The 27,345-nt window shown below is 31.3% G+C and overlaps 3 protein-coding genes across 3 annotated transcripts; 2 read left to right on the top strand and 1 right to left on the bottom strand.

The window, feature by feature from the left end:
• The first annotated feature begins 158 nt into the window (after nucleotides 1-158).
• Nucleotides 159-8,513, top strand: LOC125064300. The gene is made up of 5 exons (XM_047671264.1): nucleotides 159-173; nucleotides 2,091-2,144; nucleotides 6,695-6,813; nucleotides 7,151-7,274; nucleotides 7,803-8,513. Exons 1-5 carry the CDS (start codon nucleotides 159-161, stop codon nucleotides 8,511-8,513), a joined length of 1,023 nt encoding a protein of 340 aa, XP_047527220.1.
• A 5,142-nt stretch (nucleotides 8,514-13,655) lies between these two features.
• Nucleotides 13,656-15,847, bottom strand: LOC125063935 (arrestin homolog). The gene is made up of 6 exons (XM_047670661.1): nucleotides 15,532-15,847; nucleotides 15,235-15,441; nucleotides 15,026-15,157; nucleotides 14,590-14,941; nucleotides 14,293-14,487; nucleotides 13,656-14,172 (listed from the first exon to the last, which is right to left on the bottom strand). The coding sequence occupies exons 1-6, from the start codon at nucleotides 15,718-15,720 to the stop codon at nucleotides 14,024-14,026; spliced, it is 1,224 nt and encodes a 407-aa protein (XP_047526617.1). The 5' UTR covers nucleotides 15,721-15,847; the 3' UTR covers nucleotides 13,656-14,023.
• A 210-nt stretch (nucleotides 15,848-16,057) lies between these two features.
• On the top strand, nucleotides 16,058-26,815 carry LOC125063936 (peroxisomal targeting signal 2 receptor). The gene is made up of 8 exons (XM_047670662.1): nucleotides 16,058-16,211; nucleotides 16,535-16,748; nucleotides 17,561-17,743; nucleotides 18,682-18,867; nucleotides 19,659-19,776; nucleotides 21,424-21,508; nucleotides 23,548-23,714; nucleotides 24,291-26,815. Exons 2-7 carry the CDS (start codon nucleotides 16,548-16,550, stop codon nucleotides 23,705-23,707), a joined length of 933 nt encoding a protein of 310 aa, XP_047526618.1. The 5' UTR covers nucleotides 16,058-16,211; nucleotides 16,535-16,547; the 3' UTR covers nucleotides 23,708-23,714; nucleotides 24,291-26,815.
• The last annotated feature ends 530 nt before the right edge of the window (nucleotides 26,816-27,345 follow it).

Here is a 27,345-nt window from a genome sequence, read left to right as displayed (position 1 = left end):
GACTGAGTTTCACATCGAAACTAAAGTTAGCTCATACAGAATAACTAATAACTCCTCAGTAGGCAACAAATTTTCTTCCTGTTTTTTGTTGCTCTTCACTGTGTTATATCATAGGTATGGTTTTTAGCTTTTTATGGCATCGATAGGCGGACGAACAAATGTGTCAAGCGAGGGTAAGTAGTCATTATACCCATAGACATTGGTACTTTTAAAAGTATTAATCGTTTCTCATATTAATAACACGCTACGAACGTTTTGAAGTAAGGTATTCTGTCCCTCGTGCTTGTAGTGCACTGTCACATTCACCTTTCAAAACTGAACACAATAGTTACTAAGTGTTGATATTTGGCGGTAAAATATAAGGTGAGTGGCTGGTACCTACCCAGATGGGCTTACCCAAAGCCTTACAACGAAGAGCTTTTATCATAATTAAAGGGCAGTGATTTAAAATATATATATTAATAAAACCTATCAACAAGTAATAGCAACGGCTGCAATCTATCTCAATAACTAATTCTTTACTGTCTGCAATGAAAAGTTCAGATTTTAAACATTTAAGCATGTTTGTATTCGTTTTCAATCATAAAATATAAGAAAATGTTATTGATCATATAAAATTGATATTAACCTCCTAAATTAAACAGACATTTGACAAGAGTAAATACATACAGTGAGTCATACTCCCATAGTTTTAGGCATTGTAGATTATTCTAATATTCTCTAGTGCGGATAACTGGAAGCATATGTGACGTAATATTATTCGACACATGTAGATTTCCTTATAATGTTTTCTGCGCCGTGAAGGCGCTATCTCATATATTAATAGCGTAAGCCGATTTTTGTTCCAGTGATTATGGGACGATGAGAAAAAGCTGCACGTAGAAAATGGGTTATGGTCTCATTTTGAAGAGCTCTGTGCTCATGAGCAGAAAATTAAAGAAGATTCTTGATTTCAATTTAATAAATTGTTTCGATTTAACATAAAAATAATTTTAGAGAGAAGAAAAAAGTAACTGGCCGGGTAGAGAGCGGCGCTATATAAAAAGGCTGTATAAAAAAAAAAAACAAAGGTAAAACGTGCGAATAGACTGATGACAGTTTACAATTAAAAATTAAATCAAAATAAAACCTGTCATAGGTTTCGAAATTCCTAAAAATCTGTCTGTCTAATAAAAGTGTCGCGGGCGACCCACTAGTATAAATAAATTATGAACACAAAATAAGCACTTGAAAAACTCAGAGGGCTTATTCAGATTTGAAGATGCAGTCTAGGTTCTCTTAATGTAATGTTTTATCCATTCGAATAAATTATACTTTAGGTTAAGTGTTATGATTGCGTGTTCGTGATATAATTGACCATTTTACTATTTATATTAAGCATAATTCAATATCGAAATCGTGTCTAAAAATCAAATGGTATGACCTTAAAATTTATTGTCATACCATTGACAATATCTGTCCGAAAAGGTCACGTGAGCGAATTTAACTTTTATAATCGACGCCCGTTTTAAATTGCAACACATATACATATATTTAGCTTAAATTAAAATCTAATTAAAGTTACTAGATAACAACATTTCTTGCGTAGTAAGTAGTTTTAACTTTATCTAGTATCCGCCCGAGGGTTTCCCCACGCGTTTTAAGTCAGGTGTTAGATGGCAATTGACGATGGGAAAGTGATCAATTGCAGGAACATAATTTTAACATACTTCCCAAGATACGAGAGTGTAAAACTGACATTTTCTAAATCTAGCCCACTGGTGAGATATTGAACAATTTTTTTTGGAACATAGATTCGATATTGGATTTAGACTCCGGACTTCTGGACCAGTCATTCGAGTAACAAGGATGTTAGCTTACTTTGCTTAAACTTATTAAGTTTATAGCATAAATAGACATACTGGTTATTGTGATTGTTATTCGTCACCAAAAGACAACATAGACCATAGACACCATAGACATTAAAGTATTTAGCTCGTGAACAATATTTGATATGTCATTGTTCGTATTACACTTGACTTATCGCACAGCATTGCAATTCTATAAGGACTCACTATGTGGAATACATTTTAAGTTAGCTTAACAAATAGATTTATTTATCTCATTCATCAAGACATCAAGACCACACCCTGTTTATATATTTTGTTAGCATTATATTCGGTAGCTTAGTATCTGTAGTTATTTATTAATAATTTCAGACTAGTCGTGTCGGCATTCGGTCCCATCTGATTGTGATTGAGGGAATTGAGATCGCATCTGTGCTTGTACACACTTGTTAATTGTGATATCTGCTGCGAAACATTCTCCATTGAAAATAGTCGCCAAGGCCGAATTCGTTTGTACATTTTTTTTAGGATTAGCAGCCCGTAAATGTCCCACTGCTGGGATAAAGGCCTCCTCTCCCTTTGAGGAGAAGGTTTGGAGCATATTCCACCACGCTGCTCCAATGCGGGTTGGTGGAATACACATGTGGCAGAATTTCGTTGAAATTAGACACGTGCAGGTTTCCTCACGATGTTTTCCTTCACCGCAGAGCACGAGATGAATTATAAACACAAATTAAGCACATGAAATTTCAGTGGTGCCTGCCTGGGTTTGAACCCGAAATCATCGGTTAAGATGCACGCGTTCTAACCACTGGCCAAACACAACTATATCATTATACAAAAATACCAATGTTACTGACGATTATTTATCTTTAATAATATTGTATGTGTGTTTGTCTGTGTGTGTAACTAAACTAACGGCGCGAACCCTTTGTTAATTTCTATATTGCTTAATATAATTATTAAAGTATATTTCAATTTAATTATTCGCAGACGCCTAACCTTGATTCTAAAACTGACATACTTTTTATTGAATTGATATATTTCTTCGCAATAATTTCGTTAAGATTTCTGATGCTTTTGCCTTTACACTTCGCGATAGTATCGATTGTAATGTGTATGAATTTTAATTTGTGTTTTATGTAAATATAAATAAATGTCATATTACAATTGTTAAGGCCGAGAAGTTGCATTGTAATGTGTAATGCAACAAAATAATTACGATAGAACTTTCTGTTACTGATTTATGTAAATTATATTTGACGTTAAGGCTTTGATCAAAATATATATATATTACGCTGAATACTATACATGGATGGATTTCCCAATAGACTAGGCGGAGTCTAGAGCGGCGCTATATTATCATATATATTCCTATGTTTCTCGATTTATTAAGGAAAACGTCATATCAGATTTATATTATGTTATATATCTGTGTTTTTGTAATTTTGTTATGAGTTCGCGACGATGGTTATTTATTAACATCATCATTATCATCTCAGCCGGAAGATGTCAAGGACCGCCCCAAAAGTTTTCCACAAAAGCCGGCCTTGCACTACTCGCATCGAGTGGCTTCACGTGACCCTTACCGGACCCTCAGTCCACCTTGTTGGACCTGCCCACGCTGCGTTTTCCGTTTCACGGTCCCCACTCGAGAACTTGTCTGCCCCAATGGTTATTTGTTTTACATTATATGTTAATATGTAATGAGTCATCTATACTTACTAATATTATAAATGTGAAAGTAACTCTGTATATCTGTTTGTTACGCTTTCACGGCTAGACCACTGAACAGAATTTGATGCAATTTGGTATGAAGGAAGCTTGTACCCCAATCAATGAAATATACTTTATTATACGTAAAACCTACGACCGCATCCCCTAACACGCGGCAAAGCCGCGTTGGATAACTAGTAAGTTAATATAAGTGACCAAGTATTTTTAATCTGCATAAAATATTAAATATAATGTTTTTTTTAATGGCATTTATTGGCGGACGATCATATGGGCCACCTGATGGTATGTGGTCACCACCGCCCATAGACAAAGGCGCTGTAAGAAATATTAACCATTCCTTACAACGCCTATGCGCCACCAACCTTGGGAATTAAGATTTTATGTCCCTTGTGACTGTGATTACACTGGCTCACTCACCGGTCTAACCAGAACACAACAATACAGAGTACTGTTATTTGGCGGTAGAATATCTCATGAGTGGGTGGTACCTACCCAGACGGGCTTGCACAAAGCCCTACCACCAAGTAATGTGACACGTTTTTTATATAATAATCAATACAGACCCAAACGTTCTATCCGCCATATACTATACTACTTGCGTGTCCTGACTTTGTACGGTTTACGTACACCTATCGTTTATAATTCGTTGTCGAAACAGCAACAAAAAATGTCCTATGAGTTATCTTTAAAGAATATATATAGTTTTACCCGAAGTTAATCTAGATATATTAACAAATTTTAAATACATATATAATATAGGTATCACATGTAGTTAACTTTGCTCAATTATATAGCAGCATATTTATTGTTATGTGTAAATAATTCACTGAATGAACCGCACATTGCCAGTGCCCTGTACTTGCTGGAAAAGTGTCACAAATCCAATCAACACAACGCTCATTATGCGAAGAGGTTAGGTTTTAATGCGATTTGTACGAAAGTTAAAAAAATCGTTAAAAATATTCATTTCTATTACTTTTAATTGTTTTAGTGAAGTGGATGTACTATATATATACACAGAAGTAAAGCATTATACTGAAAAAAAAACCTTACATTGCGTTTACTCAGCTGTAACTGTAAATTAGAAAACAATTTATTTTTAATGTGTGTGTTGTTATTCGAAACAAAAAAGGGTGTAAATGTTTGCGTTTTTTTTTTAAGTTATTGTGTTAATACGCATTTTAAGTTACACAACTTATAAATGGAAGTAAAACAAAATTACGTAAACACCATAATTATTTAAACGGAAACAGCCTATAATTGGATTCATTGTTTTTTTAATAGCTTTCGAAAACAGGAATGATTCTATTGTTTTCGTTTTAGATTATATAAGAAGCAATTTCACAGCCAGTACTTTACTCCTAGCAATTAGAAAATTGGTTATATAAAAAAATGTTATTGCGGCTCGATTTTTAATTAGAAATCTATAAAATTGGTGGATTTGTTTCATTAACTTATTGCATACACTAAAAAAAAGTAACAATATGTAATTTTATACAGCTATAAATAATTGTAGGTATGTTTCTTGAACTTTAAATTTGTTGTTAGTCGGATACGTAATTATTTTTTTATAGTTAATTTGTGGATAGGGCTTAGTACCAACTTCTCATCAGATGTTATACCTACAAATAGCTGTACTTAGTATTTTTGTTTTCCGATTTTTAAGGGTGGGTGAGCCAGTGTAACTACATCCACAAGGGACATAACAACTTAGTCCCCAAGGTTGGTGGCGCATTGGCGATGTAGAGAATGGTTAATATTTCTTGCAGCGCCATAGTGATTACTTCCCATCAGGTGGTCCATTTGCTCTTTCGCCTACCTATATAATAAAAAAGATAGACAGACCAATGAACCATCTTATTGTAAGTACTCACCAATAGTCAAAGACATTAGCGCTGTAAATACTAAGCATCCCTTCCATCGCCAATGCGCCACATATCTTGGGCACTCAGATGTTATGTACCTTTTGTTTGTAGTTACACTGGCTAACTCACCTTTCACACTGGAAGACAACAACACTAAGTATTGCCGTTTGAAATGTAGCAGCAACTATTTTTATATATACAAAATAAAATAATAATAATAATATTTTTATATATCAAAGAAACAGCCAATAAAGCCGAATTAAAAATAGTAATACATGAGGAAAAAGGTTAAATAATATAATAAATATATTTCATATAAAATATATGTAAAGATGATTTTTATAAAAGTAAAGTAACAGCCTGTAATATCCCACTCTTGGGCTCAGGCTTCCACTCCTTTTAGAGAAAAGCATGAATATTTTCAAATTTAAGATACATGTACTGTGTGAAAGATGAATACTGGAAAGAATGTTACTCGTGAGGTCAGATAGGGAAGTGTGGAAGAAGAAGACATGCTGCGCCGACCCCAAGTAAATTGGGATAAGGGCAAGAAGATGAGGATGATGATTACTTATAATATTCAATTGAAAGTGTAAAAGTGAAATTATGAACGTAAATAAATTAACACTGATATATTTTTGGTTAAGCTGTAATAATTTATTCTGTTGCCTTTCATATTAAAAAAAAAAAAAACTAAAAATATAAAAATATTCTATTAAGAATATATCCCTTAAGAATTATACGAATTCAAATTGGAAATTAATTTAAACTTCAAATTATTTGTAAAATTATTTAAAAAGTTTTAACGCACTTGTTTCAGTAGAGGTCAACAATATTACAAAATACGTAAATACAGTCTACAATTAAATAAAAATTTACAACAAAATAAAGAGTAAATAAGAAAAAAATCGATTAAAAGTCGAAACTATTGTTTTGTGAAAAAATCTCGTCACTGAGTATCGATGGTAACTGTCTCTATAAATAATGTTACAGATACCATTCAACCTCACCGACTCTCAACACCTCAAGATGTTTCAACGTCTCTTCAATTCTACGGTACTTTAATTTTTTTACGTACAACCGAACAAATCGTAGTTCAATTATTTACTATAGTGATAGAAGAGAAAGTGAATTCAGTAGACGCAAAAACAAATTGATCTAGTTTATTCGTGTGTTGTTATTTTAGTGATATTTAAATGACTTTACTTTTCCGTGTAGTGGTTTCAGTGATTATGATAGGTGATCGGAATGTCATTAATGTTTCAGAAATGGATATGGTGCTTCTTCATTATCAGTGCCGGATCAACATGGAGTCCAGTTGACGCTGTGTCTGTTCCAACGCAAAACACACCATCCACTATTGAAGCTCAAGCGAAATTCTTCCAGTAAGATTTTAATTAGTTTTGTACATAATATAAGTTATTTTTATTATAATAAATAGGGATTGATTATTCACATAAGACCAATAAATACTTTTTTAAATAATAGCTGTGACAGTAAGTTTGTTTGTGTGTTTAGTCATATTGGTACAAAAGAAGTCAGTATCAAAACAAACGACAACAAAACAATTACGAGTAACAGTTTCGTCGATGAGTTTTAAATATTTCCATAAATGTCTTTTTACTCAGATTGGATTCCATTATGTATGTATATTAGAAACTACAAAGTAAATTATTATAACATAAAATAATTATTTTAAGTAAGGTGCAATTTGCTTTATAGGGATTTTTTCTCAGTACAGTTGAGTCCTTACAAGATAGAATTCGGTCATGTTTGTGAAGACCCGAACAATTGGGAGCAGCGGTACGAGAAGAAAGACTTTAAGAACCACAGGGATATGGGAAAAGTATCAACAGTTTTATAACTATCTCGCTTTGTTTCCTAACTTTTCTATATGTTTCTTTCTCTGTCGCGCTTGGCTTGGCTTGGCTTGACTGAAGGTATAGGCATTTGCCTACTTCTGAAGACTTCGATCAGGGACATCGGCTGGGGAGTGAACGTCACTTCGTTGAGAGACATGAGAGATCCAGACCGGCTACAGGACTGTTTTCTGCTAAAGTACGCTGCTTCTGCTTTTGTTTATTATCTTATAACTTACAATACTGAATTCGTTACACTTTCTCTTGTGTAGGTCATCACGATAATTATGATGAATTTCACATGTAAGTTTGATTGTATCTGTGACTAAAAAAACTTAACATAGTTAAGACTTGACTCGTCCTAGTAGGGTACTAAATATTGACTTTATTGAGCTTAACGATACACTGAACTCTTCACTTTTCTGTTCTTGGTTTCTTCTTCTTATTTCATTTTACTAACTTTTATTTACATTTGCCTTATAAAAAAATCTCTTTAACAGTTTATTTTTAAATAGGTACGATGGGGTGATAAGAAAGGTGGATATGGAGAACATTACTGGGATTTAAATCATGCCGGCCATGTAGGAAATCACGGTAATGATGATGGCTACGATAGTGATTCAGACGACGGGTCATATCATGAAGATCCTCAGGACAGAAATAATGAATCACATGAACAATCGCAAAACTATGAAATAGACGAATATAATCCTGATGATACTAAAAATAATTATGAAGAAAACGGAAGGGCTAAGAGGGCACATGGAAAAATAAAATCCCATCAAAACGATCATGACAAAGTTGACAATGAACAGAAACGGGTTCCGAAGGAAACAATACAAATAAATGATGAAGAAAAACTTGAAGAAAATGTTAATGAAGAAGAAGAAGTAACAAATAGACCATTTAAAATCAAGCCAAAAAGACGCCTTCGTCAACAATATGTCACGGAAGCTCCGCAAAATAAAGAGAAAAGTAATATTGTCTTGGTGATTAAGCATAAACAAAATGATGAAAAAGTTGATTTTCCTAAACAATCAGAACCAAAACATTTTGTGCCCAATGAAGGCGGAGCTGGAATAAGACAACCTGTTCCTCCTGAACTTGTAGCATCTGCTTCGATACCTAGACTCTTTCTAGATCAATCTACCGGTTATGTTATTGACCGAACAACAGGACAAGCATTTGTGCTGCAACCAATACCTCGTAATATTCACTATAGTTAAATAAATATTTAAATTTAATAAGCTTAGCATAATAAGATAAATTTTGTTATTATTTATTAAATAAAAGTTTGACTGAATTTTTTCATTAATTATTTTGCCTAAATCATTTTATATTTAAATATCTTATTCTACAACCAAGTTTAATTGTGCTCTTTGCCATCAAAATATTCTTTGATATTAATATATTACAATTTTGCCGTCATTTCAAAAGGCATTTAGATTTAGAACAGACATTAGTCTTGGTCTTAATAATTCGGTCGAAATAACGATGACTGAGATCTGAGATTTCGTTACTACTAAACTTGCTTGCATATAATTGTTAGCTATGATTAGTTTTGGTATCTTATACAAAAGCTTTCCAATGTTTTAGCAGTTAGTCATACACTATCTTCAATATAATTACATTGCGAAACTCTATAATTCACCGTGCCACGCTGTCACTATTAGCTCCAAGATAAATATGTCAAGGGAACGCACTTGGAGAGTTCGTTAAACTTGAGTCTTTCAAAACATCTGAAATTCAGCTTATTTCTTTAAAAAAAAGTTTATCTTGGTCTAAATTTTAGACATACTTCCGCGAAAATTTAAGCAAGTTAAAGTGTTTCGTTAGATCTAAAAAAAAAATATTGATTACATGAATTTGTCTGAAGAATTACACAAATCTATTGTAGGTCGCTAAATCTGCGATCATTTAATGTTTTTTAATGATGATTTTGTCAACATTATTTTATAAATACTCATTATGAGTATTTAAGAATGCCATAAAAAATATTAATATGGTATATCATAAAACTCAGTAGGCATAAGTTTTCTATTTGTTATTATTACAGCGCCAAATAGTTAGTAATAGCTTATGAAAAGTCGTATCTTCCCACATTAACGTTTTTATGAGATTAATCAGACAGGATAAAAACAATACGCTACATTTATATCCTTGCTGTGTCTAACGGTCAATTTGTAACAATAGTAACTTACCGTTACATGTGGGTATCTTGTTATCTTCATAAACATCTACTGCATTATCAGATCTTCTTTTCATTTAACTCTTAAAACTTTATAAGGGGTAGGAATCGTTTTAAGCAATCTGTTAGTTGTTGTTACCAGCGGGTAACTTTTGATTTGTTACTTAATTCTGTTCATTTATTTATTGATGTCAAAATCAAAGTATAATTTATTTGTTCATTTATTGCCCAGAGGATCGAAATTGCGATTCAACGGAGAAATGCTGTTAGCGATTGCCATCATTCTACGCGGCCGTGAATTGTACAGTGACTTTTTATAATTATCGTTCGTATATAATTATCGCCTTCGTATAAATAATTCTTATGTACATATTTATATCAAGGAAAATAAAAACAAAATCTCAACGAGATTAATTTCAAAAACTTCATTTCAATATTTTTAAGAGATTTAATAAAATATCAGGTTTACAATGAGTGAGCGTTCTTAAGTATGTACCAATACGATATTATATAATTTTTATGCTATCCTAGATATCATACGAGTAAAACTATAATTAATAAAGATGTAAGAAGTACAGTTTTTGTTTGTATAAGGAAAAATATCTACTTAAATAATTATGAACATTAATTTAAAAATGGTTTTGGTTGTTGTTTTCGTTTATAAGCAAGATGAATACGTATAATAATTCCGACATTACGTGTGCTATAATAAATCTTTTATATAATTTATTATAACGTTATATGTTACAAAATAAGTAGTAATCTTGGATGTCGGTAACCATTCAACAGATCTCTTTATTGTATTAACGTTAGGTTTTTTCTTGCTCTGGACCACGTAGAAAAGGGGTCCCGGAATATCTCCCCGTGAGACCTTTTATTTAAACGCTGGCACGCGTCAAGATAAAAAAACATAGGGAAGATGTAGAGTATTGCGCATCTATTATTATACTTTATAAATGTTTCATCACCTCTTAATAATGATAAAGATTATTGCAGCTACGTAATTCACGAATTTTCGTGATAGAATTGAAAATGGTTTTCAATGCTGAATATTACTAACAAAATATTTGTAAAAAGACATTCGTAGTCATTTGTGCAATTTGATCTTAATAATAGTAAGTGATTTCTTAAATTAGTTTATGAGTCCCTATGGAAATTATTAAGTATAAAAAAAATTACATTTCCTAGTCTGATATAACTTTGGGAGCGATCAGATTATTGGGTAGCGATTATTATTAATAAAATGTTATTAGTAATAATGCAAAATTCAAGTAGAAGTAATTCCATTCGATAATGAAATGATCATAACAATTTTTTATTTTTTTTTTAAACTCTATGGTTACCAATATACACACATTTCTTACTTCACCATTGTACCTACCAAACTTGGGAACAGCGATGTCAGGTCCCTTGAGCTCGTAGTTACTAACTCAACCTTCAAACCGGAACCCAAAAATACAAAGTATTGCTACTTCGCATTAGACGATATGATGAGTAGGTTCCACTCAGACGAGCTTGCATAAAGCTATGCCAAGTTTTACACTAAAATACCAAAATTAAACAATATATCGTCAGAAGTATGAGTAATAATTGTTGTAACTAATGCAACTAAAACCATATAGTGTCGTTAATAATAAATAAATGAAATCAGAATACCAATACGCGAATATTGAGCTATTATTAAATAGATGGAATATTTCCCACATTGCGAAATGTACAAGTAATCCTTTACAAGCGACCGTTATCACGTCCCTCAAAGACGGTCAAAGGATGTCCACCCTAAAACTTTCCAACAAACCCGTTTGACCAGTTTAAGACGTGGGAATATTGTCCACTATAATGTACACTTCGTTACCCGTTCTAATCGAATTGAACTCTATTACAAACCAATAAAGTTCACATTGTCATGAATAATATATATTTTCACTACCTATTTCCTGTTGGCGGTATTTTGAATCGCCAAGGTGTCGTTTGGGTTACACTTGTCCGTTTGAGGGTGCATTGTATAATTTAGTGTACGTGACATACAGACCTGGTTTAATAGTTTGGTGGTTTATATTACGTAGCATTATTTATGTCATAATCCAGGCACCATAACGTTATAATATGTTTTAATCATTATAAATTAAATGTATTTAAGCAATACTGTTTATTCCTTTTTTAAGCTGACACAACTATTTAATACGATTTATTATCATTTACGGTGCAGCTAGTAAACAGGATGAGAACGAAAAATGTATACAATTATCTAGTGCTACGTAAGTACGATTGCTAAATATAACGGAATAAGACGAAACAGCTCATACCCGTAGGGTCCGTGTGTCAGAAAGACTATTGTATATTGCACATGCAAATAAAGGGGTCATTTGATGTCCTTTCCCACAGGGAAGTGTTCGAACAGGTTTTTGGACGAACCCTTTTCACTATAACAATATGTGTCCTTACGTGGATCTTCCTTGTCCATGTCTTTTGTCCGTAACTAGTTTGACCAGTTCGGGCATGAGAAAATTGTCTTAGGGATTCTATGCATATTTTTTTTATTATTGAATAGTTCATTAGACTATTTAGAAGTACGCATTTGTATCCGTGATATTATTTAATGAGAAGTAAAAACTAATCTAATTTAGGAGTTTCCTTTGTGGTCTTTGTTTATTACCAAAAAATATATGATAATTTGATGTATTTTAATAAAAATAAAAGATCTTTATAAAAATTGTAATACTACATACAACTCAATCATAAGATAATAAAAGAAAACATTCATGTGGATATTTTGTGTCTATGTATATATATTTTTTTTAAATAGTTTTAAAAGACCTGCGATTGAAACTTGCTCCATCTTTTAATTAAAAACTTCGTTAATGTAGTGGATTACAAAGCTGTGAAACCTGTGATCTTGGGATCTAACTCTAGCGTTAACCAAATAAAAAGTTGGTGAGTTTTTTGTCAAGAATTACTCAGCGGTGTCTCTCTCCGGTCATGTCGGAATGTCGTCCATTCGGATTATGAGTGATACACTTGTATTTATTAAGAATGTTCACTTCTTACATTTTTAATTAATTACATACGATATATATATATTAAAATTATGGATTTCATCTAATTTAAATAAATAAAAAAACATATTACTTTTTTAAAGACAATTTTCCTGTTATATAGATATTGTCTATGGATAATTGTCCTCATTTAGTAAGAGGTACATATTATATTATTATTAACATTGTCAGTACTTTCAGGCATTCACAACAAATATTATAAATTATAGTTCTTAAAAATTTTTTTTTTGCATATAAATTGGTATTTGTTATAATTTCGCTTCTTATAATACATACTCCTTATGGACAATGAAGAATATTTAAGTATGTGAATCTATTAATAACTAGTACGTTAAAAAACAATGAGGGCTGGTTTGTATTTTACCCTTAAAATTAGAAGAGCAAATGGAAAGAAAACAATGAAATGTTGGTAGAAATTTTGCTATTTTATTTCAATTTATTTTTACTACGAATGGTATGATTCGTAAATTGTTAACTATGTAGATAGTTTATTATAACTTGCTTTGATTGAAGTATTTAGTTTATTGTATATTAATAAAACAATATTATTGATGACTTTAATAAAAAACTTCTGCTACATATGTAACTACATCCAACCTATTTTGTTTCAGTGGCTTGTCGATTATTTTAAAATTATTAATAATTTGTAATAAATATAGACCATGTTTTTTATTCTTTTTTAGAGAACGCTGAGTTTTCAAAAAAGGTACTATATTACATTAAAATTCAGAAAATATTAAACTTCATTGCAAAGTCATTTTCTCCTAAATTTAGTGATTCTTCTGTGTTAAACAAAACGACTATAGAAAGAGTTAAAAAATATTGCATAGTATTAAATGCTGGCGCAGGTCAGTGTGTACACAACACTTACACCTTTGGATAATCAAGAAGCTATAAAAAAGTGCAATCGTTAAGAGTAGGGATAAATGTGCCCCTTTGAATTAAAATAGAATACAATAGATATGCAAAAGAGATCATAGTTAACTTTGCATACTACTTTAGTGTAATGTCAGTAAAGCACAAGTTGTCAGTGTGGCCACATCAAAATTTATGAATATTGACTGTCTCGAAATATTTTATAAGAATTATCTTATAGTAGAAGCAGTGTAAATAAAAATACAGTGTCTGGTGATAGCTATATATTAAATTTTATAAAGGCACAAATAAGGTAAGGTTACAATTAGATGTTAATGATATTTTTTTGGACATTTTTTTAAATTATCGATATTACATGTATTTCAATTCATTTAGCTATGATTAAACTCACACTATCCATAACTGATTTGATTACAGTTTTAAATTAGGCAAAATTATATAGGGTAAAATCCAAATAAATAGGTATTTAATGGATGAAAATGAATCGATTATAAGGTTAATGAGCGGCACGGTTCCGTGGTCAAGGTGTTGTCTAACTTGCTTGATTACATTTTTTTTGTATTTTTATATTTTTTTCCCTTTTTTTGGTGTTGTTCGACTTCAAGTTTTCAATTGCTTATTCGGGTTCGTTCATCCTGAGACGAGCGAAGTCCTCGAAAACAATATTGTCTTCCTCCTCATTGGCATACATCGAATTTTCATAGCGATGTCTCTCAATGGATTGCATCTTCTTCATGGCATTGAAACGTTGACGTTCGACGGTGCCTGTGTAGTTAGAAAATATATAAAGAAATATATTTTAGGAATAATTCCAAGCCGTTGATATTCTCGTGCATAAAACTTTTGGTGCTGAAAATTGTATTCACAGTTATTAACTTTACATACCTTCAGCTGGGTGAAGCAGTTTGAAGGGTACGTCAGTGACGAGTTCTCCACCAAGGGTTCCGCAGTTAAGCTTGACGCGTACCGAGTAGGAAACCACAATACCAATGGCCTCAGCAGGGCATTTGCCTTCGGAGACCAAAGTAGAGCTGGCGAGGTTGACATCATCTTCCTTTAAGTGTCCATCCAAAGCGACACCTGTTGAAAATATTTATGTATTTGATATTTATAATTTTTGGAATGTCTATTATAAAATATTAAGCTATGAATTATAAATAAAAGCTGCAGTAAATTGCTAACCGCGGATATCCTTGTTGCTGCGAGCCAAAGGCACCAGGTAGAAGGTCTTAGAAAGGCTGGCACCAGGAGTGATTGGGCATCCCTCACGGCTTTCCAAAGATGCAACATGGCGGCTGAATTGAGAGTTAATCATAGTAATTTCAACATGCTGTACAACCATGCAGCGAATGTTGCGGACAGATTTCCTGGAGTTGTTAGATACGATGATGTTAGCGGCGACCTTTTCCCCATGGTAGTAGATCTCCTTGTCGAGAGTAACCTCTAGGCTAATTTTGCCGTTGCTGAAGGTGAAGCCCTTGCTCACCAGGGAGCTAGGAAGGCGTCGCCCACGGGCAGCTGGAGCATGTTGCAACTAGAAGAACGGTTATACATTATTCAGTAGTAATTGTGTTGTAGGTATAGACAAAACTGTGTTTTAAATATTTATTAAGTATACCTTCTTGATAGCAAGAGTAACGGAGCTCCTCTTGTGGCCCTTGTCATCTTCATTGTCGGCCACATAAGTTCGCACGCAGTAGTCTACGCCCATGGGCTTTCCCTGGTCCTCTTCAGATGGTTGAAGAGTTACCTGAACAAAATAATCGCATTGTAGATTTAGGAGTATCAGGAAATTTTATATAATTATAAAACGTTAAGAGGCATTACCGAGCTAGGAGACATCTCGGGGAAGGTGAATGTGAAAGGAAAGGCATTAGGTCCAAGCTTCTTCAGGAGCTTCTCCTGGACAGGTGTTAATTCCATTTTAGCGTTGACCATTGGTACAACTTGATCTTGGCCAATGACCATTTCCTTCGAGAATTTGACTCCCATGACCTCATCTTCCTCCCTACCGAAGCGGTACGTCGTAACGAGCTGTTTAGAAATAAAAATTAATAATTAGAAATTAAAGCACTTTCGTGTAACTCGAATTCACTTTACACAATGCACTTGTCACTTTTATACCTGGCTGTAAACTTTTCGTCCTTTCAGATAATCGGTGTCGACGACCACAACGCCATCGACGGGATCGCAATAATCTACATGATCAATGAAGTCGCGCTTGCCAAGGTAAACCGTAACTTTGCCATTCGGAGTAGTTTTCTTGAAAACTTTCACCGCGACCACAAAAGCCAGGGCTAGGTAGTCAAGCATTTTGCTTGTTTTGATTTGGTCAGGAATAAAGATTGAATTAGAAGTAAAAGGAATTTAAATAATTTTATGGAATATAGTTTAGGATTGTGTGAGTTGTGAAGCACTCACCAGAAATGACAATGGTTGGTAGGTTCTCTGTACATATATATACTTTCCCTGTGAGGTTTCCTTCAGTAAGATCTAATTGGATTTAGTTCGTAGGAGTACAAATTGGATTAAAATCGTGTGACGGTAACTCCTGAATAAATCGATACTATGAAGTACAACACTATTCGATGTTTTTAAATCCGGTCAAGGAAATGTCAAGCTATGTTTTGACAGTTATTAAAGGGTTAAGTTGGATTTAATCGCCTTGTTTTTGTTGTCATTTTTGTACTTTAATTAAAATGTATTCTAATCATACAAGAATCTAATTAGATTTGTATTCATACGTTTTATAAAACAATAGGTCAAGGACGAGAAAATAATGTAAATTGTCTGATGTAGATTCAGTAAGTTTTTTATTACTTTCGGCATTTTATGCCCAGCACCTTAATATTTTAAGTTTTATTTTAAGATAATTGTATTTTTGTTTCTTATAAACGTGACAACTCAACAATCAACTTTAAATCTTAAGGAAATAATCAAACGAAAAATCTATAGAAGTATTTGATGATTACAAATGTATGATAATGTTTATAAGTGTACGGGCTTTTAAAAGACAAATTTAGAATTTAAGGAAACTATTAACTTATGTATTAAGTGTTACATTTACTCAATTTATACTTAAAATTTGATTAAGTAAAATGAAGTGTATTTTTTATTTTATTTTCAGTTACACCATCAGTATGCCAACATTTCTAACACCAGGCCGGCATGGCTACAGTGTTCGGTTTTCCAGAACACGACCAGATTCATTGGCAGTAGCCACCAGTCAGTATTATGGTCTCGCTGGGGGTGGGACATTATTCTTCTTAGAATTATCACCGGAAGGAACAACAATAGTCGAACTACAGAAATTAGAATGGAGTGATGGACTATTTGATGTGGTAACATTCAACCTTTGACCTTGACTTATGAAATCAATGAATAAATTAAATCCATATTGTAATATTGAACTGACTTAAAATCTGAGGTACTTATTTTTTGAATAAGAACTAAATTTTTATTTAAGAACCTCGAAGTATTTATCAATATTCACATTTTGTAATTTTACAAATATTGTAAAGATCAGTTTCTATTTAGCTAATTGGATATGTATTTAAAAATTGTAAAGCATCACTTATTATAAAATGTGGTGGGTGTGTCAATAATCAATATTTATTTTAATAGGCTTTTGAATCTAGACTACAGTTCAATCTCCTTACATCTTTAATATAATCCCATAAACTTGTATATTTTCCATATGAAACTAGCATATTGAAGCCTTAGAAGTGTTGTTATGTGAACGCACATTCTGACGAAAGCACTAAACCGGCTTACAATTTTGTTACTTGGTATTTATAGTTTAACCTGACTCAATAATATTTTGCTTTGTTTTTGAGAATTAATCCATCAAAATACTTTTGTAAATTTACTAAATGAACTTTGTATTTTCACAATTTGAAATTTCTATTTCAGTATTTGTACTTGGATTTCATTTTATGTTATTGACTTTATTCATATTAGATAACTATATTATAATTATTGTGTTACAAAAACATAATATATGTATTAGTTCCTGTCTTTGCCTTCAAAAATATTTTTATCTGTCATCAGTACTCAAATAGAAAAAAGAATAATTTGATTTCTATTGTCTTTAAATTCATATAGTTTGAAAAGTTTTTAAGATCTCATTGTAATGTAGTAATATCCTTTTCAGACATGGTCGGGTACAGCAGATGGTGTTGCCGCTTGTGGGGCAGGTGATGGTGCTGTGATAGTGTGGAGAGGAGGATGTGCAGCCCCTTTGAGGGTCTTAAGGGCACATCATAGCGAGGTGTGCTCTGTGGATTGGCCCCGAGCACATTTACTAAGTGCTAGTTGGGATACAACAGTTAAATTGGTAAGAAAGTAATAAGAAATTGCACTATTTTTAATTAGGTTAGTTATTAAATAAGTTAAAATTAAAAGTGAATTATGAAGTAATATTTTATATTATACATACAATTATATACATTTGATTGCATAACAAATTGTAATTGCATAAAAGGTAGGCTTAATATTAATGCATACTCCACCAGTCAACTTCAAGCAGTACAAAATTTGTTGGGGGTAGTGCAAAATGAAAACAAAAATTTAATAACAACATTGAATAAATTATGTTTGTACATAAACACACTTCACATGTAGTATAAATTATGCAGCATTATGCATGTGGCATTTAAGGAAACTAAACTGTACATTATATAGGTATAATTCTGGGTATAATTCTGCGGCCAAGTCCTAAAAGGAATTAGTCACTGATCACAATAAAAATCACTATGGAAAATATTAATTAATTTCTTACAGTAAGAATGTATAGTTAACACTTCCTAGGAAAATATTGTTACATAAATACAGTTACATTTTCACATTGATATATAATATTTTTTCCTTGCAATATGTATTATAAGTGTTTTAGTAGTTCTGTCTGATGTATAACATCTATTTTTTTTTTATAGTAGTCTGTAAAGCTTTTTAAAAGCCTGTCTGAGTAGGTAGATATTTTGCCTATATTACATAGCTCAAAATACTTGTTTAATATTACAGGCAACAGAGACGTCTTAGTTCACATGATTGATGATGCAATTATGATATGAAAGACTGAATGTCTTGCTATATGCGCTGTTGTATATATGTATATGTGCTGTCATGTTCATAACCCATGATGAAGTTATTAATCCTAATTAGCATGTTATTAACGTAGAGGAAGCCACAAAAAATATTATATTTAAAAAGTCACCAAGTACAAATACCAACTCGAGACAGACTCAGATTTTAAATTATTTTTAACTTTTTCAGTGGGATCCCGAATCTGAAGTGTGTCTCAGTACATTTTCGGGTCATTCTCAGCTGGTTTACACGGCGACGTTTTCTCCACACTCTCCAGCCACCTTCGCTTCAGTCTCTGGTGACGGTCATCTCAAACTGTGGACGTGTACGGAACCAAGTAGACCGGCTGCTGTGATAAAAGCACATGATGCTGAGGTAATGTATTATAGTTATATGCCCGCAGCTGGACAAAGTCCTAAAATAATGTCCTATTCTATTAGAAGTAATTTTTTTCACTTATACATTGCTCGTCTATAGTTTGGTGGATATAACTATACATAATACATGCAAGTTTCCTTAGGGATTTCTTCTTTACCAAAGAGAACAAAAAAAAAGAAGTACAAATTTAATATGTGAAAAATAAATAAGTATTTGCGTGGATTTGAACCAGCTTTCAGTTTAAATCTTAAGTTCTACCCACTGGGCCCCCTTGGCCATATTTATTTTTAATTTCATAATTTTTAATTATGAAGACAATTTGCTATTACTTGGTTGGTTAACTCATCAATGTCTTTAAATATTATAGAATTTTTAAATAATATTAAATATTTTTGTTTAATTACAATAATGAATCAAGTAAAATATGTTTGTTATAAAATATATATCCTTTTGGATTGGATTAACTAATTTTATAATAGAAAATTCTTTTTGACGGTTTCTCACTTTATGCAAGCTTATTTTGGTAGGTACCTTCCATTCATCCTGTTTTTAAACATCAATACGATGTATTACTGTTTCGGTTTCGGGATGAGTGAGCCAGTGTAATTACAGACATAAAGGACATAACATCTTCGTTAATGAAATAAATGTTCATACTATTGACAATGCGAACTTCTCATTATGAAATAAATCTAATTCCTTATTATCTTCAATGTATTAGGCTTAATGATTATGATTATGAATGTCGACTTTATGTTGTTGATTATAAGGTTTAATTTTGTTCGCAGGTGCTGTCTTGTGATTGGAGTCGACTAGAGACGCATGCGCTAGCTACCGCGGGATCCGACGGACTTGTCAGAGGTTGGGATCTTAGACGACTCACATCACCTATGTTTACTCTTAAAGGTAATATTTTTTTTCTTAATATTTTCTAAGATCAAATAGGTTATATGTGTATTGTTTTTTCGGTTTTTATAGGGTTTTATTTAACTTCACCTGTGTGCGAGTACACGAATGTGTGTTTTTAAATTTTAAACCATTTTTGATTGAGCTTAAATTTTGTTTGTGTTCGTAACAATACAATCTGGTTTAATACATTTTGTTTGCTATAGTTATGTTCTATGTGTTTAATTTTTTTTCTTTTGTTAACTAGGTGTGTAATAATTAATTTATATGTTGTAGTACTCATTGTATCAAAATTCAATTCAAATTATTTTATTAACCTTAACTACAATTTCTAAATACTAACTGTTCAGAAAAAAACGTAAATTAAAAAAAATAAAAATCACGGCTTTATAATTTTATATACATCGTATTAAAGTAATCATAAATATTTCATCAGAATATATATTTATTATTAAATTAATAATATTACATTAAAAAAACCAGACCGTTTCAAGAGTGCACTGCCGATTTATTATCTGTTGTTTTAAAATAAAACTATATATAAAAAAAATTAAAACTGACGCAATCATTTTCCAAACTTCGATTTGTTGTTCGTGTCTAAAAAACAAAAATAATAAATAAATAGTAAATAATATTGTTCTTATTTACTTAATTAAACAAAATATTTTATATAGTATTTAAGATTAATTGTGTTGAATTAGGATAGCAACGTAAAATTTATGATTACTTCATGTATTTGTTGTAAATAAATAATTTTTAACGGTAGTTTTAGGTTTGCGTTATAGTTGTTTCTATATTATATTATATTAACACTTTTGTTATTTCTGTTTTGTAGAATGCTGATTTCAATCATCTCAAAAAATATCAATTATAAATAAAAATTTAAATAAATTTTCTACAATTTTATAACATCGGTTCTCATTCTTTTGAATACTCGCTTTCTTCCGCATGAAATTGATATTGAGTTTATTTGTCCTGTTATATTCCACTTGAAAAATGGATTTATTGTTATTTGTTTTGTAAAAGACTTAGGGGTTAGTATTGAAACTTCTCAATCTTAGAAGTCTTTCAAGACAAATAATAACTTCCGAACATTCAAAAGCCGACATGGCCCAGTGGTTAGAACGCGTGCATCTTAACCGATGATTTCGGGTTCAAACCCAGACAGGCACCACTGAATTTTCATGTGTTTAATTTGTGTTTATAATTCATCTCGTACTCGGTGGTGAAGAAAAACATCGTGAGGAAACCTGCATGTGTCTAATTTCAACGAAATTCTGCCACATGTGTATTCCGCCAACCCGCATTGGAGCAGCGTGGTGGAATATGCTCCAAACCTTCTCCTCAAAGGGAGAGTAGGCCTTTATCCCAGCAGTGGGACATTTACGGGCTGCTAATGAACATTCATACGTACAAACGCATTAACGTTCTACGCAGTACGCAAATATCTAAACACGTTCATAATAAACCATGCATTCAACACACACTCACACATAACTACAGAATAATTACAATTATTTAAAAAAAAAAATGTGATCTCAAAACGTATATTTAATTTTACAATTTATTTCGAAACGTTAAACGATAACATTTAAATCCAAATAGGGTCTTGAATATTTTATTTAACAAATGTTACATTTCTTTTAGGATGCGAATGTGCAGTACGACGAGTGCAGTTCTCACCGCACGCTCCTTCGGTCTTAGCTGCAGTGTCATACGACTTCACGACTAGGTAAGATTTTAAAAAAATAATGGATTTACAGGTTTGATATAATTATTAAGCGATCGAATGTAAAAGACCACTGATACGTCATAATTTCATTTTTAAAATAACTCGATAAATTATCGAAAAGGTCCTTCGTAATTTACACGGGCTAGAAAAACATATATTCAAGCTGGCAATATACGAATAAGTTTTTTTTGCCTTTTATATTTTATTATCTGTGAAAAGAATTAAGCAATAAAAATGGTACGAAAAACAAACATAATTATTAAATTAATACCTTAAAGTAATATTTTTTAGCGAAATATTTAATTTCATTTGAGCTGAATATTTATGTAAATGCTTTATCCAACTAGGTTTCTGTATTAAATGTGGTAGATTTACATTTATCAAACGATATAATACTATGAAAATAACCAAAATGTATTAGTAGTATCAATCAATTAGTTGTTTAACTTTCTGACTGCGAGTACTGCGGCGTTGAGTCATATTATAATTTTGCTTCCTAACGTAAGGCAGAGTATAGAGTACCTTTTTTTGCGATTTTTGAAACGAAATTACCTCGATTATCGGAACCCTCAAGTATCCGAACGCTGACTTAGTTTATTCGAACGCTTAAATATCCGAACGTTGGTTGTTGTAGCCGTTCTTTATTTAAGAATTGATGATGTTTTAAGTGTGTTAATATTTTAATATGTATGTCAAGTTTAAATAGACTACTGTTTTCATGTGAAAAAGTATTATTTTTGTTTGATTTCGTCTCAAAGTACCCACATTTCGATTATCCGAACAAATCTCGGTCCTAATTAGTTCGTATAATCGAGGTTCTACTGTATTTGTTATAAGCCATATACAATTTAGTTAAAAATGTAAATGATTATGTATAATTACTGTTACTCCTTAGTCATTTTAACTATTAATTTATTAATCAACACAAATTGATTATCATAGAGGCATCGACTAATCAAAGATATTAACATGTATTCATAGACAAAAAAGTACTTTTAAACTAGTGACGTATTTATAAAACGTTATAACGTGGAACGTAATTTTGACCTTGAAATTCTATTTTATTTTTATCTAAAATGTTTAGTAGGTATCGAATACGATCAAGTTTCATCTTAATCTGTAATATTTTAAATTATAAGTATATATAAGTGCGTTCTTTTTAAAAATAAAGATTATATAGCCTATTCCAATGAAAGTAGGAAAAAAGATAAACAAATCTTAGATTTATGTATTTCATGCGATTTGATAATAACTCAGCTATATTGCTCACTTTTACACTTAACTGATTATTTCCATTTTAATTTTACTTCCAAAATTCCGATCAGTTTCGTCGACGTTCAAAACGCCAATTTTTCGCAAATCCATAGTGAATATCATAGATTAATCAAGCTCTCAACCAATGATATCGCTTCAATCTGCCGTCAAATGTTGCTTATTTGGCTTTTTTCCTGTTATCGTTGGAATAGAGTATAAACAAGTGTGTGAATAAGTATTCGCAGACATGGTAACCGTAAGAATGAGATATCTAATAAGATTATATACGTGTGCGTTATGTAATACGAGCGATTTATATAAGTCATTGTGCTTATATAACGAGTGGGATTTGAAGCCATATTATACACCAACTGTATATTACTTATATAATGACTTATGTATTCTATTTATATATACAATATTTCATAGTAGGCTGAAGGTCGAAGTGGAAGATATGTCTTACTCTTTAATGTGAAATGTTTTTTTTTTATGTTAGTAACTTTTCAGCTGATTTTAATTTAGAAAGAGATTTGATATTTAATTCGTCTGTTTGTTGATTAATATCTTCGCTCTTAGTTGACTATTTAATTTTTTTTTTTTTTGTTTAAAAATTGTGGCTTATGATCCGTTGGTGATAAACGGTCACCAACGTCCATAGATATTGGCGCTGTAAAAAATATTAACCATTCCTTACATCGACAATTCGTCACCACGTATTAAATTATATATTTCTAATTTATACTGAGTACTAAATTTTTAATTTGATTTATGTCTTTTTTTTTTAGAATATGGGATTTAAAGCGAGGCTGTGATCCTCTAGAAACTATCAGACATCATTCCGAGTTCACATACGGTCTAGACTGGAACGCGTTAAGGCCCCATCAAATAGCAGACTGTGGTTGGGATTCGCTAGTACACGTCTTCACTCCAAGATCTCTGGTTTGAAAGTTTGGTACGTATACATTGATTAAAAACTCTATAACTGATGTACTTACCTACTAGGTGTTTATTTGAGATATATAATATATTCACAGCAAAAAACGGCCATAGTAGGCTAGATAAGTACGACCACATTAGATAGTAAGGACTACCGAACATCTTTTTTATAATGATGACGTCACTCCAGCCATACCTTAAACATAATAATAAGTAATTCTAAAATTAATTAGAGCTATTTGTTATAAAATTGCTTACCGATGGTAGGTAATACCTCCATTGCCTCTATTTGCTACCCTAGAAGAGTTTTTAAAGTTTGTAACGGCACAGTAACACGAACACAGAATGAAGTGGTATTACGTCACGTTTTTTAAATAGCACTAACTTGAGGGGAGCTTGGTCGAACAAATTTTGGATAAAAATTTGAACTGAACCTTAACTTGTTTTTCTTCTACTTTAATTCTGTCATTAAAAATATTCAAAACGATTGTTGTAAACTAATTTAAAGGTATGAAAAAATAAAATATCGACGAACTTTTCAACTTAACAGGATTATGTTTGCATCTTTAAAATGAATATTTTTTCTCATCAGGTACGTGGAATTGGAACTGAAAAGTTATCTATAAATGACCAGGTCTATATAGTGCCAACAGATATGACAGTTGCCAGCAAACATCCTATTGTGACTATAGTATGTGACTCAAGGGTATATAATTACGTATATGAAGTATTATGTTGTGTTTGTTAAAATAAGATTCGTTTGTTAAAATTTTTATTTAAAAAAGTTTAATTTAGCACAGATACAAAATAATTCTTTATTTGAAATTTAATTTTAAAGGTAAATAATCATTTCGTTATTCCTTATTAAATGGTTAAGTTTTCTCACTCTCAAATGATACAAAATGTTGGCTATTTACGAATGCCATAATTATTAAATTCGAGTTGAGCTTTGATTCAAATTAGTCCAAGTCAAAGACAAAATCTTTATTCAGTATAGATGTATGATACACATTGATTGTTAAAAAACGACCAAAGGTTCGAATGAACCTGAGTGTGATTTTTACAATGACAGCATTAATTTGAAGTATATGATTCGTTTACTTATTTATAAGATTAACTTAAACTTAGAACGGATTAAGAATCATTACGAATGTTTATTTGGGTGAAAAAATCCAAATTTAAAAATCTAAATGTTTTATTATGTTGACTGTACCAGATTTATGTACCATCTTGTACATAAATGTTTCAACCTACAGTAACAGTAATAAAAGTTCTGAATATTTAAAACGGATAACATTGTTCATAGTGACTTATGTATAATGATATTTACATAATGCTATGTATATTGTTTTAAAGATATGTATTTTTTTTATTCACTTTAAATCTTAATAGATTAAAAGTTTTTCTGTGGTTGGAACATTTCAGCTCAACATGGTTTAACTAATACGTGCTACTATTATTCCGTCATAATAATTATATTCAGAGAAAAAATTGTTAAATTAATTTATATTAAAAATAGATAAAGCGGCCATTCAGATCGGTCAACTGAAGATACTGTCAAACATTGGTATAGCCTCTAGTAGAAACCATAGATAAGAAAATGACAGATCTGTCAAAGTTATTAGTTACAGCAGATTTTTATATGTTTAAGTTAAAATTATCATTAGAAACAACTTGAAAAAGTGCTCATAGTATCAATAGTTAAATTCGCAGCAATGAAGGGGAAATTAGCTTCCTATCAAGGATTTTTGGCTTCGTTTATATTTTGTGTCATTTGAAAGTGCGGCACCTAGCATTTTTTAAGCTAGAATGACAACATACAGGTAGTTGGAGGGGGGGGGGCTGGTTTGTCCTGTCAGATGTCTAGTCTTACTTTATAACTGGATTAAGTAGAAAAAAGTAAAGTATGTTAATGTCCCATTGCTGGGCTAAGGCGTCCTCTCTCTTTGTGGGTAAGGCTTGGAGATTCACCTCGTTGATCCAATGCGGGTTCACAGATGAGTATAACAATTCCCTTATTGGAGATTGATTGGTTCAATGAATACGGGAATTATATATTTTACACGCTGACTGGATTTTGTAAATTTCTTATAACAGGGAATATGTAAGCTTAGATGGCTAGACTGATGGATTTATATGCGGCTTGTAATGAATAGCTTGGGACTGAATGCATTTCAATAATAGTGTATCTCATTTCATTAAAAAAAAAACGCATGCATGTCAGAACACGATACAGAAGTAAAACCTTTATGTGTTAGAAACGTTGCAATCAAATTAGAAAATAAAATCTTATTTGCAGTTGTTTTTAATATTTATAGTATTGATCTTTAAAGCATTTACAATTAAAATATAAATTAATTCGGCTTTTGAAATCCTATATTCGTAATAAGAATGAATTAATCTTAATATTTTTAAATTTTATAATCGAATTTGAATGACAGGCATTTTTTTAAATCTAGTCTTATGGTAGAAGGAAATTTGTATTGTATATGGTGTTGTCATATAAAAAAAATAACTAAACTGTTAGTAATAAGTTTGTAATATAAACACATTTCTGCATTAATATTATTATAGCAAAATACTGCGCACAATAGATCAGTTTCTTTATTAAAATATTATAAGCAAGACTTTTATATACAGGTGAGTATAGCGTGGCATAATGACGTATCTTTATTCTCATAAAATTATATATTATTTAATTGTTATTTTTATATTATCACAATAAAAACTTGAATTCCATTTTTAATTTTGGAAACGACTTTGGACGTTAAATAATATGTAACAATTATTTAGCTATTGTCTCTCAAAATGATAATAATTGATGTAATTTGATTTCTACTCACCCGTATATAAGACTAAGTAAATTCTTAATTAAAAATTGTTACCTCCCTCTTGCACTCTTCCTGGTTTAAATGTCAAATTTAGTCCAAACAGCCTCTATTTTATGCCATAAAAATATTTATAAGTAATCTTATATTTAGCAAATAACTGCTTTGTAAATAATGTACTTAAACATTGTCAAACCCATATCTATGTAACTTAAAGAATTATTATGAAAAGCTTATATTGTTGTTATTGAATATTTGTTAAATGTAAATATATTTGTAAGATCCCTTATGTGTGTTTTAATTTTTGTATCAATGAAATATATTTCGTGTTGAATAAATTAATTCAAACTCAAATGAAATTAAATGATCTCATGTCAACTTAAAAAAAAATATTTTTTGTTGTTATTACGCCATCGTTACATCCACTGACAAGTGTAATTTCAGTAGTTCGGGATGGCAAAATAAAATTATGTTGTACCATGATGTTTCAATCTCTCTCTATATTTTTACAATGCCCCCAATCATCCAATTGTTTTCCTTATGACAGCTCAATCACTTTTTAAAATAAGAAATAGTGTTACATGCCAGTATTAAATGTTATAAAATAATATCAACTAAAGTTGTACAAATTATTGATCAATTAATTACAATAATAAATGTAATAATAATAATAATGTGACATTATTAATGATATTATTAATTATGATATCCTAGGACGTAGCACCGTATAGGAGGCTAAGGCTAGTCTCGTAATACAAGATAATAATTATGAAAGTTATAAGCGTCAAAACTGTGCTCCTCGCTTGTGTTTACCTGACC

Source organism: Vanessa atalanta, chromosome 5 (assembly GCF_905147765.1).
Source record: "Vanessa atalanta chromosome 5, ilVanAtal1.2, whole genome shotgun sequence".
Taxonomy (NCBI): Eukaryota; Metazoa; Arthropoda; class Insecta; order Lepidoptera; family Nymphalidae; genus Vanessa; species Vanessa atalanta.
The sequence above is the reverse complement of the archived record's forward strand: the minus strand, read 5'-3'. Positions and strand labels throughout refer to the sequence as shown.

Bases quoted from the DNA above. Each gene is read 5' to 3' on its own strand.
- LOC125064300 (XM_047671264.1), top strand. The intron at 2,145-6,694 runs GTTAGCATTATA...TTAATGTTTCAG, and splicing joins ACACCCTGTTTATATATTTT to AAATGGATATGGTGCTTCTT. The intron at 6,814-7,150 runs GTAAGATTTTAA...TTTGCTTTATAG, and splicing joins GCTCAAGCGAAATTCTTCCA to GGATTTTTTCTCAGTACAGT.
- LOC125063935 (XM_047670661.1), bottom strand. From the start codon at position 15,720: ATGCTTGACTACCTAGCCCTGGCTTTTGTGGTCGCGGTGAAAGTTTTC. The intron at 15,442-15,531 runs GTATAAAAGTGA...ATTTCTAAACAG, and splicing joins GACGAAAAGTTTACAGCCAG to CTCGTTACGACGTACCGCTT. The intron at 14,942-15,025 runs GTATACTTAATA...CCGTTCTTCTAG, and splicing joins TTACTCTTGCTATCAAGAAG to TTGCAACATGCTCCAGCTGC.
- LOC125063936 (XM_047670662.1), top strand. From the start codon at position 16,548: ATGCCAACATTTCTAACACCAGGCCGGCATGGCTACAGTGTTCGGTTT. The intron at 16,749-17,560 runs GTAACATTCAAC...TATCCTTTTCAG, and splicing joins GTGATGGACTATTTGATGTG to ACATGGTCGGGTACAGCAGA. The intron at 18,868-19,658 runs GTAATGTATTAT...TTTTGTTCGCAG, and splicing joins TAAAAGCACATGATGCTGAG to GTGCTGTCTTGTGATTGGAG.